General features: G+C 43.9%; 1 protein-coding gene across 1 annotated transcript; it reads right to left on the bottom strand.

Annotated features, from left to right (window-relative positions):
- Positions 1–16,305: 16,305 nt before the first annotated feature.
- LOC123935076 (ubiquitin-conjugating enzyme E2 N-like) lies at positions 16,306–16,944 on the bottom strand. The gene has a single exon (XM_045995521.1). It carries the CDS (start codon positions 16,884–16,886, stop codon positions 16,428–16,430), a length of 459 nt encoding a protein of 152 aa, XP_045851477.1. The 5' UTR covers positions 16,887–16,944; the 3' UTR covers positions 16,306–16,427.
- Between the last annotated feature and the right edge of the window lie 1,207 nt (positions 16,945–18,151).

Genomic DNA, 18,151 nt, shown 5'->3' with positions numbered 1-18,151 from the left:
AGCAACGTGGAAGAAGCATGCCTCTTTACAGTCCAGCAGAGGGGATGCAGATGGGCAACTTATCTGTTGACTCTCTGCCACTTCTTAGCTCCCCGCCATGTCCACGCTTGTCCACGGACATTAACCTCCCTGCCCTTCTACATAAAAAAAATCATGTAAAATCTGTGCATATTATATGTAAAAATAGAGTATTTCCCACAAACAAACAAAAACAAAAAACAGAGTCTGTTTCTTCAGCCTGGGTCCACATACGAAGTCCATGTGCAGCAGAGCCTGCAAGGAAGAAACTGTTGCTGATCTACTCCACCGAGCTTCTAGAATCAGTTTTTATTACAGGATAACCGAGCCTCTCTTGACCCATGCCGGAATTCACTACCCCATCAACACATTCAAGGAGAGAAATCTTCCAGTAAAGGAATCAGTTTGACTTTATCAAATCGAGTGTTTCTCGAACTATTTTGACTATTGGATCCTCTTCTCACAGAGCACCTCAATATTACGGACGTAGTCCAACAGAACACAATCTGTATGATCTTATTCCAGGAGATTGGGAAACACACTCTTTTCTAGAATAATTAAAAATATTCCTAGCTCTTAGCAGTTTGGGGTATGAATGATGTCACATGAATATTTATGCTCCAATTATGGACTCCTGGGGCATCACCAAGCACCCCCCACCCATCTCTCTAATTTTCCCCTCAGGACTTCATGAGACAAGCATCTTACAGGTATTCCAGAAAAGTCCACATTCTTCTAAGCCATGCTTGTAGTTGAATATCTAGTTCCTAACAGCTGCCAAGTAGGTTCCCTTTTCTCTTCTGGGAACTGCCATTCTCCATTAGTGGCCACTCTAGGCCCTGCAGGGCCAGAGCTGTATGGCCCAGTAGGGCGGGGGAGCATGAGCCCTTCTTGGGCCCAGTAAGGCAGAGAGTCTCTGACGAATGGAGTCCCATCAGCTTTAGGCCTGACTCCTTTATTTCTAAGTTCTCAGATGCTCATCAGATCAGGCACAGGGCAGAGACCAGCCCAAGGATCTGTGTCCCTTTGCCCCTCTTTCCAGGGTATTTTCTTCCTCTTTCTGCCCCCAAATGAAAGGCACCTTGAATCGACTCAAGTAAGACCAGGATGGCAGGCGTCGGTGGATCCGCTGACACTGACTCCTGGTTTGGGGCTCAGCAGGGACACCTGGCTTCATCTGAGGACCCTGCATGCCTTCGCTCTAGCTCCTCAGCAAGTTCAGTCCATAGGAATGTTGGGAGTCGAAAGCCACAACTCCGTTGTCACTGGGGCAATGAAGCTTGGCGATGGTTCTCACATCCAACCAAACCCCTAGGCTGAGGAGGCGAACAATATTCCCAGGCAATAGCTCGGAAGGGACCAGAGGACTTTTTACAGTATTTGAGTATCCAGACTCACTTACAAGGAAATCTCTGGACTTCTCCCCACCACAGGAGCCATTTTGGAATTCTCAGCCTCAGTCCCACTAAGTCCTTGTGGGAAAGAAAGACTTCAGGTGGGCAGTGCTGAGTCTATGATGGAGAGAGAGGGATACGGATGGGAAAAGTGATGAGGAGAATGAAGGCGGACTAACTCTGATACTGAAAACAGCTTGAGATTTTAAATGCAACTGGAAATCAAACCTGGAGGCAAATTCACTAAATGATTGATGAGTGAATTCAGTAATTAAATCAACTTAGTTCCTTTTAATATGATTTTCCCTAGAGAATAATCAACGAAACTCTAAAAAAAAGTGTTTGCCAAAGTGATCTCATATTTAATTATCCCTAACTCTACACCATGCACAGAGGAAGAGGAGGAAAACAGAGGCTTTGACTTTATGGCTTCTATTTATCCAATGAGATGGCCAGATTCACCGCCTGGGAGAAGGAGAAGAACCATTGTCTTGCCTGATACTGAGGTAAATTTTGTGGCTGTTTTGATTATAATTTTTGACCCAGCTTCAAAATTTCTTCCCTATGGAACTAACTCGAAAGAACTTGGCCCAAGGCATCTGGAGTGATGAAAGTTTTTTATAGGCGTGCTTCTTAAGCAAACAAAAGTTACTGCTTTCACTGGCAAAGCACTGCAGTCGTGACAGTGGATGAGGCCTTTCTCAAAGGCAGAAGTGGGATAAATGGGGCATTGTGGATTGGGCTATCCCTCTCAGACATGTAGGGGTGGCCGATTGAGTCTGTGGGGGGTACAGGACTGGTGAGAACTCTTAGGGTAAGTCCTTTCCATTGAACACTTCCCAGAAAGGATTGCCCTTTGGCACAATGTCACATGCACTTGCTTCTCACTCTAGATCTCAATTTCCTCATTCTTGAAGATTTCTACAGAAGAAATCCATCTCCTGCTTTCACTTGCTCTCCACAACCCCCCCTTAAATGGGTGCTCCAGAAGAAGCAGAGGCGAGCCAGCCAAGGACACTTTGTTCTGACGCCTCCTACCTACTGCACCTTCTTACAATACTCATTAGTCAGTCTGCCTTTGAACTCCTGTCTGAAGGCGAGCATGAGCACACTGAACCCATCTCATATGCCTGAGTGAGCTGGTCATTTTCTGTTATTGTGGTTAATTCATCAGGCTGGCATTTGTGATAAGAAAGTTACTCTTTGATTGCCTGGAATGACTGTTTTTCTTTAAGTATGCATTGTTTATTTGAAAAAAGAAATTTTTTTTAAGATTTTATTTACTTATTTGACAGACAGAGATCACAAGTAGACAGAGAGGCAGGCAGAGAGAGAGAGGGAAGCAGGCTCCCTGCTGAGTCCCTGCTGAGCAGAGAGCCCGATGCGGGGCTCCATCCCAGGACCCTGAGACCATGACCCGAGCCGAAGGCTGGGGCCCCAACCCACTGAGCCACCCAGGTGCCCCTGTTTATTTGAAAATATTTACCTAAATCTCCTAACTCTAGATATTATTTGACCACACTTGGCGCCCTTTCAAACTGGTATCCATACAGAAAACCTTAAATTTCTGCTTTATTATTTAGTAAGGTAGTTACCTTGGGCATCTTACTTAACTTTTCTGCGCCATCTGTTAAATGGGGACAATAAATCATCTACTTCATAGGGTTAGGAACTAAGTGAGTTAATGCATATAGAATGCTATAAACAGTGCTGGCACATAGAATACACTCCATAAATATTAGATAGTATTTTCATTCAAATGTCTTGAAATTAATTTAAGCCCCATGTTGGGTGTAGAGATTACTTAAAAATGGAATCTTACAGGCACCTGGATGGCTCAGTCATTAAGCATCTGCCTTCAGCTCAGGTCATGATCCCAGTGTCCTGGGATCGAACCCCGCATGGGGCTCCCTGCTCAGTGGGAAGCCTGCTTCTCCTACTCCCATTCCCTCTGATTGTGCTCCCTCTCTCACTGTCTCTCTCTCTGTCAAATAAATAGAATCTTTTAAAAAAAAAAATCTTTGGGGAAAACGAAGTAGAAAGTTTCCCACATAACCCAGAGAAGCCATAAGATAAGCACCATAAGGGGGTCTCTGTGTAGGAGGGAGGTAGCGGTTAGCATATGGGACCTCAGTCTCTTACTATGTAAATGAAAGCTAATTCTTGGGATCTCAGATGTGCAAATTAAACCAGAATGTCAGTGCTCTGAAATATTTCTAGAAGAGTGTGAGCCATACATAGACTCAATATAAATGACAGTCGTTGCTTCCACTTATTTATTTATTTGGCTAGTGAAGCTAGTGATATCTTTTCCATTAAATTAGCTGATCTCAGTTGTAGTGAATTTCTTACAAACTCTATAGATTTTTATAGTCCAGCCCTTGGCAAACACTGTTGTAGAAATGGACATGGATATGGATGTCAGCAACTACGTCTGGATCCCGTAAATACTCAGCGAAGGAAGAAGAGATGATAATAGGGAGTCATTGTATCGGAAGTTTAAAGACTTCCAACGTTGGACCTCACTCCGATCTCCAGGTGTGGGCCACTGACTGGAATTTTTTTCTTAAAGATTTATTTATTTGAGGGAGGAGGGGTGTGGGAGGAGGGAGAAGGACAAGCAGACTCTGTGCTGGTAGCGGAACCCAATGCCGATGCCGGGGCTCTGTCCCATGACCCTGAGATCACGACCTGAGCCAAAACCAAGAGTGGGACGCTTAACAGACTGCGCTGTCCAGGTACCCCCGGAATTGTTTTTCTTTTCTTTTTTTTTTTTTAATTTTATTTCTTCATTTGACAGACAGAGATCACAAGTAGGCAGAGAGGCAGGCAGAAAGAGGGGGGGAAGCAGGCTCACCGCTGAGCAGGGAGCCCGATGCAGGGCTCGATCCCAGGGCCCTGGGATCATGACCTGCGCCAAAGGCAGAGGCTTTAGCCCACTGAGCCACCCAGGTGCCCCTGGAATTGTTTTTCAATGTTAAATGTCGGCAAATACATCTTTTGTGTCCCATCTTCTAGTTCAGTGCGATGCAATGTTGGCTTGTGTATTAGAATTACCTGGAGAACTTTAAAAACCAGCAGATGTACAAAATACAGAAATTTTGATTGAGTTTGTTCGGCAGCAGGGCCCAGATGTTTTTCTTAAGCCCCCCAAGTGACTCTAATGTGCAGCCCGAGTTGGAAAATATTGTTCCGTCTGAGCGTCAACAGTGACCATACCGGTGATACCTTCTGCGTCGCTCTCCTCCAGTGCGGTCAGTGGAAAGAAAGGTCCTGAGTAGTTTCTATGGAGTCTGTCTGCTTTGGTCAAGAAAGGCTCCAAACACTGGCTCAGCTTGTTTTTATCTGGTACATTTTCTCTCATACCTATAACCTCAGAATATTCCAGTCTATTTTAAGCCTTCCTGTGGTTTCTAAAGCACAATACTTTCCAAACTGAAGATACCATTTCAAATCTCATGACTATGTTTCAATCTAGAGAAGAGCTAAACAGAACTACCCCGATTTGTAATGGGACATTTTGTTGTGAATATAAAAAGGCACATAAAAATGCATCAAACTGTAAAACCCTTCATAAAAGAGCAAAATTGTTTCTTATATTGCTGCAGCCTTTGGTGTAAACTGCAGGAAGGTAGGAAAGAACCGTGAAATAATCACTGTATTTGGACAGGGGAACATGTAAATTTGAATTTCTGGCTGAGCCAGTTCTTAGCTGCAGGTGCTTGCCCTCTCTGGGCAGATGTTTCATGAAAGATGGGAGCATCCGTAGACCTCATAGATTTTGTGGATTAAAGGAGTTAGTGTAAATGGTGCTTGGCAAGGACTGAGTCCTCAGTAAATGGCCGTTCCACTCCTGTATTAGTCAGCTAATGCTATGATGCTGCTGTGTAACTGACAAGCCCCTCCCCCCGATCATAGTGGCTTACTAAAATGACGCATATTGTTCCCACTCATGTATCTATGGGCCAGTAATGGCAGCTCTGCTTAAGGCTATGGCTCAGATTGAAGCCTGTTCCACGTGTGTCTTATTCTGAAATCTGCAGCTTCCAGGGGCATGCCCTTCTCAGGGAGATAACAGAAGCACAAGAGAAGTCTGGCAGAAATTTGCAGTGCCTTAAGCGTCTTGGATCAGAACCCATTCATGATCACCTCTGCCCACTTGCCCTTAGCCAGAGCAAGTCCGTATGGCCAAACTCAAAGTCAATGGGACAGAGAAGCATAATCTAGCGAGTGAAGTATAGCACGGCGAAGGGAATAAAAGGAAGAATTGCAAATCAATAATACATTCTACCCCACTTCCTTTCTTTTCTGCAGGGTGCCAGCAGAGGAGAAAAGAGGGGGAAGGAAGTAAATAATTGGTTCCCATAGGAACTCTGTCTTGTACCTTATTTGTGAGAGCTCCTCTGACCTCCTTTGCAGAGATGGTCCAGCATTCACCCGGGGGAAGAAAAGCCATTCTCTGGCGCAGCTGCCTCCTGACGCCTCCCTGCCTCCAGGTGCTTGTGATGGGGGATAAACTCCAGAGGCAGTCTAGAATTCGCCAGAAGCCTTTTCAAATATTGCTTGAGTCAACACATCTAAATTGATGTAGGAAGATAAACAGAGGAGTATATGATGAAATTCAGCAAAACAGACCATACTATATACCAGTTGTCAAAATAGCCCAGTCTTTGTTGTAATTCAACCCCTTCACTTTACCCTTTCAATATCTCTGTAATGTTTAGGCACCATCTCTGAATACCTGCTCTAAATGACACAATCACCTTTCCGACATATAATGGTGGTAGGCTAAGAGCCCTTTGTTTGAATTCTAACATTTCATTTGGATTTCAAAACTGGGCCACTAGGCAGCTCCAACTCTCTTATCTAACCAGAGGTTCTGGCCAAACATGTAGTGTGGTTAATAGAGTTACCAGATATGCCCTTGGGAATTCACTAATTGCAGGAGGATTTGAGTGAATAACTCAAAGGGGTTTAACCAAACATAATTGTTATAACTGAGGATAACTCAGAATGTATTTCAAGATATTGAAACTGTAGGAAAGTCACACACACACACACACACACACACACACACACACACACACACACCCCGTGAAGGACTTTGTTAAGGGATATTTAGTAACAGCGGTGTGAGCAGAGGGTGCTGGGTAGGGCTGAGTCACACCATTACAATCTCAGACAAGCTACAAAACTGCCATTCTCCAGGAATGGTTTCCGGACCACGAACATCAGAACCACCCTGGGCTGTTCGTAAAAGCGCAGATTCCCAGGTAAACCCCCGGACTTAATGAATCAGAATCTGTAGTTGTAGGTGCAGGACCCAAGAATCTCCATGTCTATGCATGCCCAGGCTTTTGTATAACATCAGATGTAGACAGGATGTCTTTGATTCCAAATATCAGTTACAGAAAATGTGAGGTTTTTATAATACCAGATTAATCACTCTCACAGATGAATGCAGCCAAAGGATTTTTCCTATTATTATTATTATTACCAAGCTTTTTTAAAGACCAAGTTTGCTAAAACTTTCAACTAGGATGCTACTGTAAGATTTTTGTTTTTTTTTTAAATACAACCTGAGCACTAGAAACCTTATTTTTCCTTATGACCTTTATTTTGATAATAAAAGAATCATTTTCCTCATGTTTTCTCAAATACTGATGGGCTACAAAACCTATACAAACACTGTTGGATGAAAGAAAAGCAAATTAAGACAAAATTATTGTGAAAGATAGGAGAAGCTTTTTCTGTGTACTAAATATAGCACTTTTTTCCTAATGGATAGACGATAAACTGCTTTTTTATAGTGCTTTAGACACAAGAATTATCTACAGTGAAGGTTGTATGACCACCTAAGTCAGAATTAACTTTCGTTTTCGACTTGGTAAATCCATTTTTATTTTTCTCTGTATGCATGAGATCATAAAAATCATTAGCTGCTCCAGTAAATGAATGAAATGGGAGGATGACTTTGAGCGGCGAGAGAAATCTAGAAACCACAAGTAAGAACAACTCGATGGACTCCTTTCTCCCTTTTCTACCTTCTTCCACCTCCTTTTTATTGCCTTTAAGTTTCAAGACCTTCATCTTGATGGTTTCCCACTTCCAACAGTGTAGGAAATGAATTGGAACCATTTGGAAGATTCTGAAAGCTTCTTACTGTAATCACTGAGCACAAAGATGCAAAAAGGTATAGGAACATTCGTTTCCCAGATTAAGAATGTTACTGGTATATTGAAAAAAACAAACAAAACAAAACCCTCTTCCATTATCTCACCTTTAGTCCAGTTAGCACATATAAGTCTTTCTATTCCAGAAGACTATGGTACCCATTGCTCAGAGAGAGAACAATCCAGAAAAGAAATGCAAAAGGGACATTTTTAGCACCTTCTGTGAAATTTGAGGACGAATTTCAGAACTACAGCAGTGAAGATCATTATAAGGCTCATGCATTTAAGCCTTGGCCTTGGAGGTTTTTCACTTCATTTTATGACCAGTAAAGATATTTTTTGAGTAGCAAAGGAAAAATCATGTTACCTTCAAAGTGATTTCAAGGGGAAAAAGATCTTCCCTGAGCAATGGGCTGAAATGTCAAGGGGTCAAATACATTCATCAAGCACTTACTGCTGTTGTGAACTTTCCTAAACTATTTGTCTCGATGTATCCTCTAGCATTTTTCAGAAAGGTCAAGGGTTGAAGAAGCCCTGCGGTTTAAGCTAACATTCCTTGGTTTACAAACAGATCTCATGTCAAAGGTCGAGTGTGCTCTAGCTGAACATAAAAGGGCCACATCTGTTCGGCTACTCGGTGATTTCACCTGCAGCATCCAGCCAATTAGGATATTATTACAGTGCTGCTGAAGTAAGGATCTGACTGTAACCTGGCTCTATTTTCTCTTGATCGCAATTAATACTCTGAGAATAGAATGAGTACCAATAATACGACACTGGGACCATTCAGACAGGCCACATACTCTGCTTTAATGGCAAAAGGTATTGAGAATCATTTCTAGTTTCGGTATACATCTTCGCATAAGTAAATACCATCTAACTATCAGATTTCTCCACCAGTGTCTTGATGTCTGTCTGTATTTCTTTCTTTCTTTCTTTCCTTCCTTCCTTCTTTCAATATTTTATTTATCTATTTGACACAGAGATTGAGAGATCATAAGTAGGCAGAGAGGCAGGCGGGGGCGGGGGAGCAGGCTCCCCACTGTGCAGAGAGCCCGATGTGGGGCTCGATCCCAGGACCCTGGGATCATGACCTGAGCTGAAGACAGACGCTTAACCCACTGAGCCACCCAGGTGCCCTTGATGCCTCTTTTTTGTTTGTTTGTTTGTTTGTTTTTGTTTTAAGATGTATTTATTTATTTATGTATGAGAGAGAGAGAGACAGAGAGAATGTGTATGCACAGGATAGAGAGGCAGAGAGAGAGGGAGACAAAGAATCTCAAGCAGACTCCCTGCTGAGTACAGAGCCCAAAGTGGGACTCTATCTCAGGACCCTGAGAAAATGATCTCAACCAAAATCAAGAGTCTGATGCTTAACTGACTGAGCCATCCAGGCACCCCAATGCCTGTTTCTAAAAGGAACCCTGCACCTTGAATTTGGCAGACGCAGATACTTTACTTAATCAAAACAGTGAAAGATTTTTACCCTAATGTATTCATTTTAGAAAAGCTACTGCCCAAAGGACTCTGGACTTGTGCGCGCAACTGTGACTGGAATAGATAGGGCACAAGTCCTAACCCTTGTAATATGCTCTTGATCAATATTTGTTGAATAAACGGGAAAAAAAGAAAAAGAGTGCTTTTAGACTGGACTAGGGCAACGATTTGCACGCACACAGGCATACACACACACAGACATATAACAGAGATGCAAACTTTTTTTGGCCATTGTGGTAATGAACCAGAATTCTTTAAGATATAATGCCAAGGGGCACCTGGGTGGCTCAGTGGGTTAAAGCCTCTGCCTTCAGCTCAGGTCATGGTCTCGGAGTCCTGGGATCGAGCCCCACATCAGGCTCTCTGCTCAGCGGGGAGCCTGCTTCCCCCTCTCTCTCTCTGCCTGCCTCTCTGTCTACTTGTGATCTCTGTCAAATAAATAAATAAAATCTTTAAAAAAAAAGATACAAAACCAAGTTCTAAATAGGGACACCTCAGGTGGTATTTAATTATTACGACAGCACTTCAAAAGCCCCAGTGGCTCTCTGAATCTACTGGAGCGCTTGTCCTCATCCGTCCTCGTAGTGCGACAGAGATGCTTGATCTCTGGTGTAAAATCTTTGAGGGCAGACACCTTGTCTTGTATCATCTTTTAAGTTCTCACAGCACCTAATTTGGGGCAGTGGCACTGAGTACTCTTGAACATTGGTTGACCTGAACCGCACAGGGTTTTAGAAAATCAGACACTAAAAATAAAATCCAGGGTTGTAGTGTATTAGTGTAGTACACAGCAATCATCAGTGTGGGGCATTCAGCTTTGCAAAGCATTTTCATCACTTCTGTTCTCGCTCAAGCCCTCATGGGCTGAGAGGGTGGGTAAAAACAATACATTTGCTCAAAACAAAACAAAACAACAACAAAAAACAATACATTTGCTCTCCTCTGATGTTGTAGGCACAATGACTGTGTTGTCACACCACCAAACCATGGGACTGACTTAATGCAGACAACTGATCAGCTGGTTTCAGAACCACATGGAGAGAACCCAGTAGTAGGTTATGCGGCAATGATCGATGTTGGGCATTTTGCAGTTAATCGAGCTGAATGGGACGAAAATAACAGTTAACTTTCATCAAGCAGTTTTACTGTGCCAGTTAGTATTCTTTCAGACTCCCTCTAAAGTCTTTATTATCCCCATTTTTCAGGTGAGCAAACTGAGGTTAAATGACTTACATCATCTTAAGTCAAGGTCAAATAGTTAGAAATGAAGCAGTGGTAGGGTCTGACACCAGGTGATGTGGTACCTCAACTTTCTCTATCTAAGGTAAAGTAGCAGAAAGGGAGCTACTACTTTTTATTTTTCAATAAAAGTAAGGGAAATGGTGAACTATGAAATTACAATTCAAAGAAAGTCAGGCACACCTGGATGGCTCAGTCCGTTAAGCGTCTGACTCTTCAGCCCAGGTCTTGACCTCAGTGTTGTAAGTTCGAGTCCTGCATTGGGCTCCATGCTGGGTGTGGAGCCTGTTTAAAAACAGAAATAAAAATGAAACAAAGAAAGTCACCTACAGATCTCCCCTATTAGAGTAATGAAAAAACTAAATGTTCTACGTCTGCCAAGACACTGGAATGACTTCGGTGAAAATTGTGAAGTTGTATTATTTCTGTCTTGGGTCTACAAGATCTTGGCAAATAAACATAATCCAAGAGAGAGATTCAGTGGGAACCATTTGCTTTTCCCTCTCTGCAGACCCCACATTCTTTAAGTGACAAGAAAGATCTAAAAGGCAGCGGACTCCACAAAACTAAATAGTGGATGCCAATTTGAATGTGGCCAGTCCTCTGGAATCGCCTGAAACTCTCCAGTGAATAGGAACGGGAATTTTCTTCTTGCCTGCTAGTCCTCCACCAGCTGATGCCCTATCCCCAGTCTCTCTTGGCCGGTGTGTTTCTAGGAGCTGGATGGAGCATCCTTAAAGAAATGGGGTTCCTGGGCGCCTGGGTGGCTCAGTGGGTTAAGCCTCTGCCTTCAGCTCAGGTCATGATCCCAGGGTCCTGGGATGGAGCCCCACATCGGGCTCTCTGCTCCGCGGGGAGCCTTCTTCCTCCTCTCTCTCTGCCTGCCTCTCTGCCTACTTGTGATCTCTGTCTGTCAAATAAATAAATAAAATCTTTAAAAAAAAAAAAAAAGAAATGGGGTTCCTCTACCTCACTAGTTCCGATTATTAATATTAATCAACAAATTTGGGAAGGTTTCTGTAATTTGTAAAACATGGGCCAATTATAAGAAAGAAACTGAGAGAAAGACAGAGAGAGAGTGAGAGAGAGAGAAGATATGAAGTGACCTTGAAGGTCCTTGGGAGTGTATTGCCATTAGAAAGGCTTTTAAAAACCAATCGCTAATTCAATATGATTAATTCTTTTAAAGCAGCTTGTAGAGTGTTTCCTGAGCAGCACTGGAGGTCACTTCAAACGAAGTAAATAAACCACAGCTCTTGTGCTGACATTTTAAAGAGAAAAAAACAATTGCTAAAAATGTCCATCCAATTTCCATTACTTATTCCAGTCATTAGAAACAGGGAATGTGTTTATTGATCTAAAGTTGCTCAAACAGTATTTTCTTTATTCTAACGGATTTAGCCCGAGGGAAATTCAAGAGTTTGTCTCACAAGAGAGAAAGAGGAGGAGAGAAGGATTCTTCAGGTGAGAAGCGGTTATGTCTCAACCCTAGGAGCAGCCCGCTTCAAAGGGATAACCGGTGTTCCAACTGCAGCCAAGCCAGTTTGCCTCTAATCACGATTAGTGATTAGAGCAGTTTTAGGTCCTTGAGACTCAAAGTAGATCTGGAATTCGCAACATCAGCATCATCTGGACACTTGTCCTAAACGTAGACTCTCAGGCCACACCCCAGACCTAAATGAATCAGAATCTGCATTTTAACAAGACGTTCCACGATCCCCATCCATATTAGTGTTCGAGAAACTCTGGTGGAGGCAAACACGAATGGTTATTGACACATTTGATAGAGAAGAGAGCTGGTTAAGCAAAGGAGAAAATGCTACGTGGTGAAAGCACCATTCTTCAAAGATGTATTGGCGGGGATAGCAGTCCACTAATCCAGCCCTTAAGTAGAAACCCAGGGGGCCCTACGGCCACAGGGCCCAATGTATGAACACAAAAGCCGCGTGTGAGCTTGTTAAGTGATATCCAAAATGCCAAGTGGAGACGGACTTCAAAGGACAAAGCTTAATCTAATTTTATACAGAAATGATTTAAAAGCATTTTTAACGGCTACGGTTACCAGCCACACCGAGCTTGCCAAGGCGGTAGGAACGCTAAGGACTACGATGCATTTGGTCTGGGAGGGACAGAGTTTGGGGAAATTCAGCTAGAGTAAACAGCGAGTTTCTGTCAGCCTAGGCAAAGATGCCATCTCAGAAGACTGATGGGACACATCTGGACCAGCTTTGGCAGCCACGGTACGAAACTGTTCTCGCGGGGGAAAGGCTGTGTGAAAACGTTCACACCCACACCATACTTGGGATAATTTCCCTCCACTCGTCTTTGTTTGGTATCAAGTGGCTCCATTTCATTTCTCTCTTTGGAGAGTTTTGTTCAACTGTCCTGTAAGAGAAAAATTGTTCTTCCCACCTGCCGTCCGTGCTCCCCTCCAACACCCAACTGCTTATTCCGAGGCTTTATCTGGAATTGGCGAGAAGAGACTCCTCCCGCAGGATGAAGCAGGGCAGGCACTGGCTGAGGCTGCAGAAATACTGGCCCAAAAATGGACAAAAGAGGAGCACCAGGTGGTTCTGTCCGTTAAGTGTGGGGCTCTTGATAGCACCGGGGGACGTTGGCGCAGGGTCGGGGGACAGAGCTCAGCGTCTGCCCAGGCGTCTGCGGAGATCGTCTCCCTCTGCCCCGCCCCTGCCTGTTCACGCATGCGCACACGCGTGCTCTCGCTCTGTCCAATCTTAAAAAATAATAAAAATAAAAATAGACAAAGGACCCATATCTCTAACCCTTCGGGTGACCATACAGGCTTGCCAACTAGAAAATCCTCCACAGGGGACCCCTTTTGCCTCCGGCAAACTCAGCCCAAATCTCTGCAGCAAATTTGCTTTAAATTATTTTATGAAAGAGAAAGCGTGCGTGTTTTTTTCCTTCCCTGAAGCAAATGCACATTTTGTTCTTTGGAAAACACTGAGCACTTTCATTTAAAAATTTCTGACTGTAGTGACACTTTGCTGGTCTTTTCAGGCCATCTTAGAACAAGGGTTTAAAATAAAACGGACTACGCTAGGCAATACTTTTTTTTAATGCTGAAACTGGTGTCTAGTTTTGCGAGGTTGATGGGGATGGGCTTGGGCTTGAGAAATACAAACCTAACTTTCATTCTAGTGGAGGGACGACCTCGGAGAGGCAAACAACTGCCTCAAGGCAATTCATTGGCGCCAACCTGGGATCTTTGCGGTGCAAAGGTAGTTGTGGTTACCGTCCATTTACCTGCTGGAGTGCCCTTTGCATTTGAGGAGCAAAGAAGTGATAGTGTTACCATGTTTGCAAAACTATGAGGGAAACGCAGATAAATAATTTATAGCCACCTTCACAGCAAAGAGCACATGTGTGGGAGCATCTGGAGGCTGCTGTTTGCACAGTCCGTTAACAATTCACAAGGTATGGTAGGTTGCCTCGGGGAGGGTCCCCAGGGATCCCACGATATTGTTCAATCCTTTTCCCTGGAGTGGTGGCCTGCCTGAGTAGTGAGTTGCTTCTGATGAACAGAGTAGTGCTCATGGGATGATGACTTGAGACTTGGTCGTAAAGGGCAGTGAGGCCTCTCTCTCTGCCTCCTCCCTCTCCCCCTCTCTCCCTCATTCACCATCATCGTCATCATCCGCTGGCTCAGGGGCTGCCAGGTGTGAGCAGCCCTGTGGAGAGGTCTGCACAACTGGCCAACTGCCTGGTAAGTGTTTTTGGAAGGGGCTTCTCTGGCTTCTCAAGTCTCAGATGCCTGTTGTCCCAGCTGACAACTCGAGGGTAGCCTTGTGAGAGACCATGAGCCGGAACCATCCATTTGCTGATTCTTTACTCACAGGAACTGTGAGATAATAAATGTTCACTGTTTTAAGATGCTAACTTTTGGGGTGACTGGCTACACAGCGGTGCATAACTAACACACAGGGGTATTAGTTTTTTTTCTAGATGATTCAGCATGTTATTTATTGAGAAACTACCACAGGCCAGACACTGCCTAAGCAGAGGTTAAAGATCCACTGAACATAAGAAACCTATATTAAGGCACTCCTGGTTTCTGGGCACTATATACGAGCATACAGAGAAGGATTTTACCCTTGGAAATGTGTGTTCCGTGGTAGTCATCTTTGGAAATTCAACCTACCAACTATGGTGACTACTATCACTTCGCTATTTATATATTCATAGCTCAATAAATACTTGTAGATTGAGTGCTTCTCTATAAATTGTGCACACTTATGTGCTTTGAAAATGGAGATGATGCTACAAGCCTCTGTCCCCGCCGTGGACTGAATACTTGTGTCTCCCTACCCACCCCCCGCCCTCCCCAATTAATACAGTGAAACCTAACTGCCAAGATGATGCTATAAGGAGACAGGGCCATGGGAGGCAATTAGGTCACGAGAGTGGGAGCCCTCATGCATGGGATTCATGCCATTATAAAAGAGACCCCAGAGACCTCCTTAACCTCTTCTACCGTGGGAGGGCACAGGGAGAAGACAGCCATTATGACCTAGGAAGTGTGTTCTCACCGGATACCGAATCTGCTGGCACCTTGATGTCAGACTTCCCAGCCTCCAGAACTGTACGAAATAAATTCCTGCTGCTTATAAGCCACCCCGTCTAGACTATTCTATTATAGCAGCCTGAATGGATCAAGACACTCCTTTACCTCATATATCCACTCAGTCACTAGGTCTTTCCAAATTCTCCTTTCTGAGCATCATTCATGTTCTTTCCTCTTTGCCATCTCTTTTCTACGTGGATTTTTTTTTAAGATTTTATTTATTTATTTAACAGACAGAGATCACAAGTAGGCAGAGAGGCAGGCGGGGGGGGGGGTGGGGTGGGGGGTGGGAAGCAGGCTCCCCGCTGAGCAGAGAGCCCGATGCGGGGCTTGATCCCAGGACCCTGGGACCGTGACCTGAGCCGAAGGCAGAGGCTTAACCCACTGAGCCACCCAGGCGCCCCTTTTCTACTGTTTTAAATCAGACCATTTCATGAGCCGCAGCGCCTTACTTTCTTGGTACCCCTGCCTCTAGTCTTGCTGCTTTCCCCTCACACTCTCCCCACACTGCCAACGAAGGCATTTTTCTAATATTCAAATCCTATCCTGTTTTCTTCCTTCTTAGAACCACTAGATAGTTCTTAAATTTTTGTATGGATTTGTGAGAGCTCCCTGTTCTGATATCTGCTTTTATCTCCTACCATTGCTCCTGTTGCCCTTTATACTCCAGGAATATGGAATGATTTATAATTTCCTGAATGTGTTTATCAGACCTCTGTGTTTTAATCCATGCTATTTCTATTGCCTAGAACATTGGTTTGTCTACTGTTAGTGGAGAACTCTCATTCCCTACAACTGAGTTTACTTTCCATGTGAAGGGACTTTTTTTTTTTTTTTTTAGAATAACAAAAAATATTTTACTAAAACATAAGATTTACAGAAGTTTCCAGACAAGCCATACAAAATGGTCACAAGCTTTTTCTTGAAGGAAGGATTCTACACTTGACAGCAAAGTCACAATGTTATTAGTGAGGGCTGTGATGTTTGTTTAATGTTCCCATTTTGGTTCAAACAATCAAGCTTGTCCATCTACAGCGTCTAAATAAAGTTAGACTTGGCTAGAGAGCATATTCTAAAGAACTGGTTAGCTGCTTTTAACCAATGCAATTAGATCACCATAAAAAGGAGGAAAGGAGCCCATAAAATTAAAATAAAACTACCTCTCCCCCTCAAAAAAGTAATAAAGAAAAACACCCACACCCCTGAAGCTAACCCTGACAACTACCTTCATTCACAGTGCTTAACCATGATGGGGGAAATGAATAAAAGCAGAGAAGGGCCGCTGCTTTTAAACGTTTCACAACAATCCAGATGGTACTTCTAGCCTCTGCTCATGCTTTACAACAGTGAATCAGGACAAGACATAGATTTGCTAATGTGCATTTAATCACCAAAGGACTGAAGATGTCTGGGCTTTTATTCTGTAATGTTTCTAAGACTGTGTCCATTAAATGCAAACAAAAAAGGAAGAAGTCTTGGCAGAACAGGATAAGTGATGCACACTTGATGATCAGATCGATTTTAAATATTATTCATGGCATATAGCCTAGTCCATGCTCTAGCTGTTTCTATGGCTTGGGCCTCGTTGGTCTTCCACTGCTCTGCTACATCGTTTGCTAACGGATCATCCGGATTGGGAGCACTTAACAAAGCCTGGATCGATAGCAGAACTGTGCGGATCTGCAGTGCTGGGGACCACTTACCTTTCAAAACATCTAAACATATTCTTCCCAACTTGTCTACATTAGGATGATAAATTTTGGTCATGAAACGTACTTTAGGGGCTGCCATCGGGTATTCTTCTGGTAGGAATAGTTCAAGCTTAAAAGTCCCTCCCTCAAAGGGGGAATCCTGGGGGCCAGCAATGACCACATGAAAACAACGGGCGTTGCTCTCATCTGGTTCTGCTTTAATGCCAGGAACTGGTTCTGCCAGCAAACGCTGGGTTTCCTTGATAATCCTGCGGGGCAGCCCGGCCATCTTGTCAGATCCCGAGTTCGGCCTCTGGTCTCGACTCTGGCTCCGCTCGCCTCACGCACGAGTGTGAAGGGACTTTTTAAAAAAAAATGTTTTGTTTATTTTTTTGAGAGAGACACAAGCTGGGGGTGGGGCAGAAGGACAGGGAAGAGCAGGGAGCAGGGCGCCCGACATGGGGCTTGATCCCAGACCCTGAGATCATGACCTGAGCCAAAGTCAGATGCTTAACAGACTGAGCCACCCAGGCGCCCCTCCAAGTGAAGGAACTTCTACTAGTGTAACACTCCTGCTCTCTCCACGCCTGGGGTTGGGGAGGAGTTATTTACCTGATTAATGAGTTTGGGAAGGATGAATTGAACTGACCCAAGCCAATCTGGCCATTTTTTTTTTTAAAGATTCTATTTATTTATTTGACAGACAGAGATCACAAGTAGGCAGAGAGGCAGGCAGAGAGAGAGGGGGAAGCAGGCTCCCTGCCGAGCAGAGAGCCCGATGCGAGGCTCCATCCCAGGACCCTGAGATCATGACCTGAGCCGAAGGCAGAGGCTTACCCCACTGAGCCACCCAGGTGCCCCCAATCAGGCCATTCGTTAGCGGTCAGGTTCTTTTGGTTCTAGCAGAGAAAAGTAGGAAGGTGAAATATACATCACTACCACCACAACTTAGCTACTACATGGCCTATTATAATGAAAGCAAGTCTTAGGACACTTAAGTGGCTCTGTCGGTTAAGTGTCTGCCTTTGACTCAGGTCATGATCTCAGGGTGGTGGAATTGAACCCCGAGTTGGGCTCCCTGCTGAGCGGGGAACCTGTTCTCCCTTTTCCTCCACTTGTGCTCTCTCTCAAATAAATAAATAAAATCTTTATTTAAAAAAAAAAGTCTTACACCAAATCCTACCAGATGTATATGTATCGGCAAGTAGACACAAAACCAGTCATGCCTCATGTTCTTGTACACTTGTGCGGAAGTTCCATTCTCGGTCCTTACACATTCCAACAAGCACCTTACAGGAAAGACTCACTCTTAAGATGAATATAGCAAAATTCTGATGATGGGACTGGCCAGCCCTATGGTTTATCTCCAACTGAGTTCTCCGTGAAAAGGTGGGCATAGAACCAAGGAGGCTTTAGACCCAGGGCGCTGTTCTAACAATATCAGACTGCTCGACTTGCCAGATTCTTATACCTCATTTGGGCAAAAGCAGAAAAGCAGTTGGGCCAGTATCATCTTTCTAATCTGTCATGTAAATATCTACAATCAGTCATTTC

Source organism: Meles meles, chromosome X (assembly GCF_922984935.1).
Source record: "Meles meles chromosome X, mMelMel3.1 paternal haplotype, whole genome shotgun sequence".
NCBI lineage: Eukaryota > Metazoa > Chordata > Mammalia > Carnivora > Mustelidae > Meles > Meles meles.
Note: the sequence above shows the minus strand (reverse complement) of the source record. Positions and strands in the feature narration are given on the sequence as shown.

Coding starts and splice junctions, on each gene's coding strand:
- LOC123935076 (XM_045995521.1), bottom strand. CDS start 16,886: ATGGCCGGGCTGCCCCGCAGGATTATCAAGGAAACCCAGCGTTTGCTG.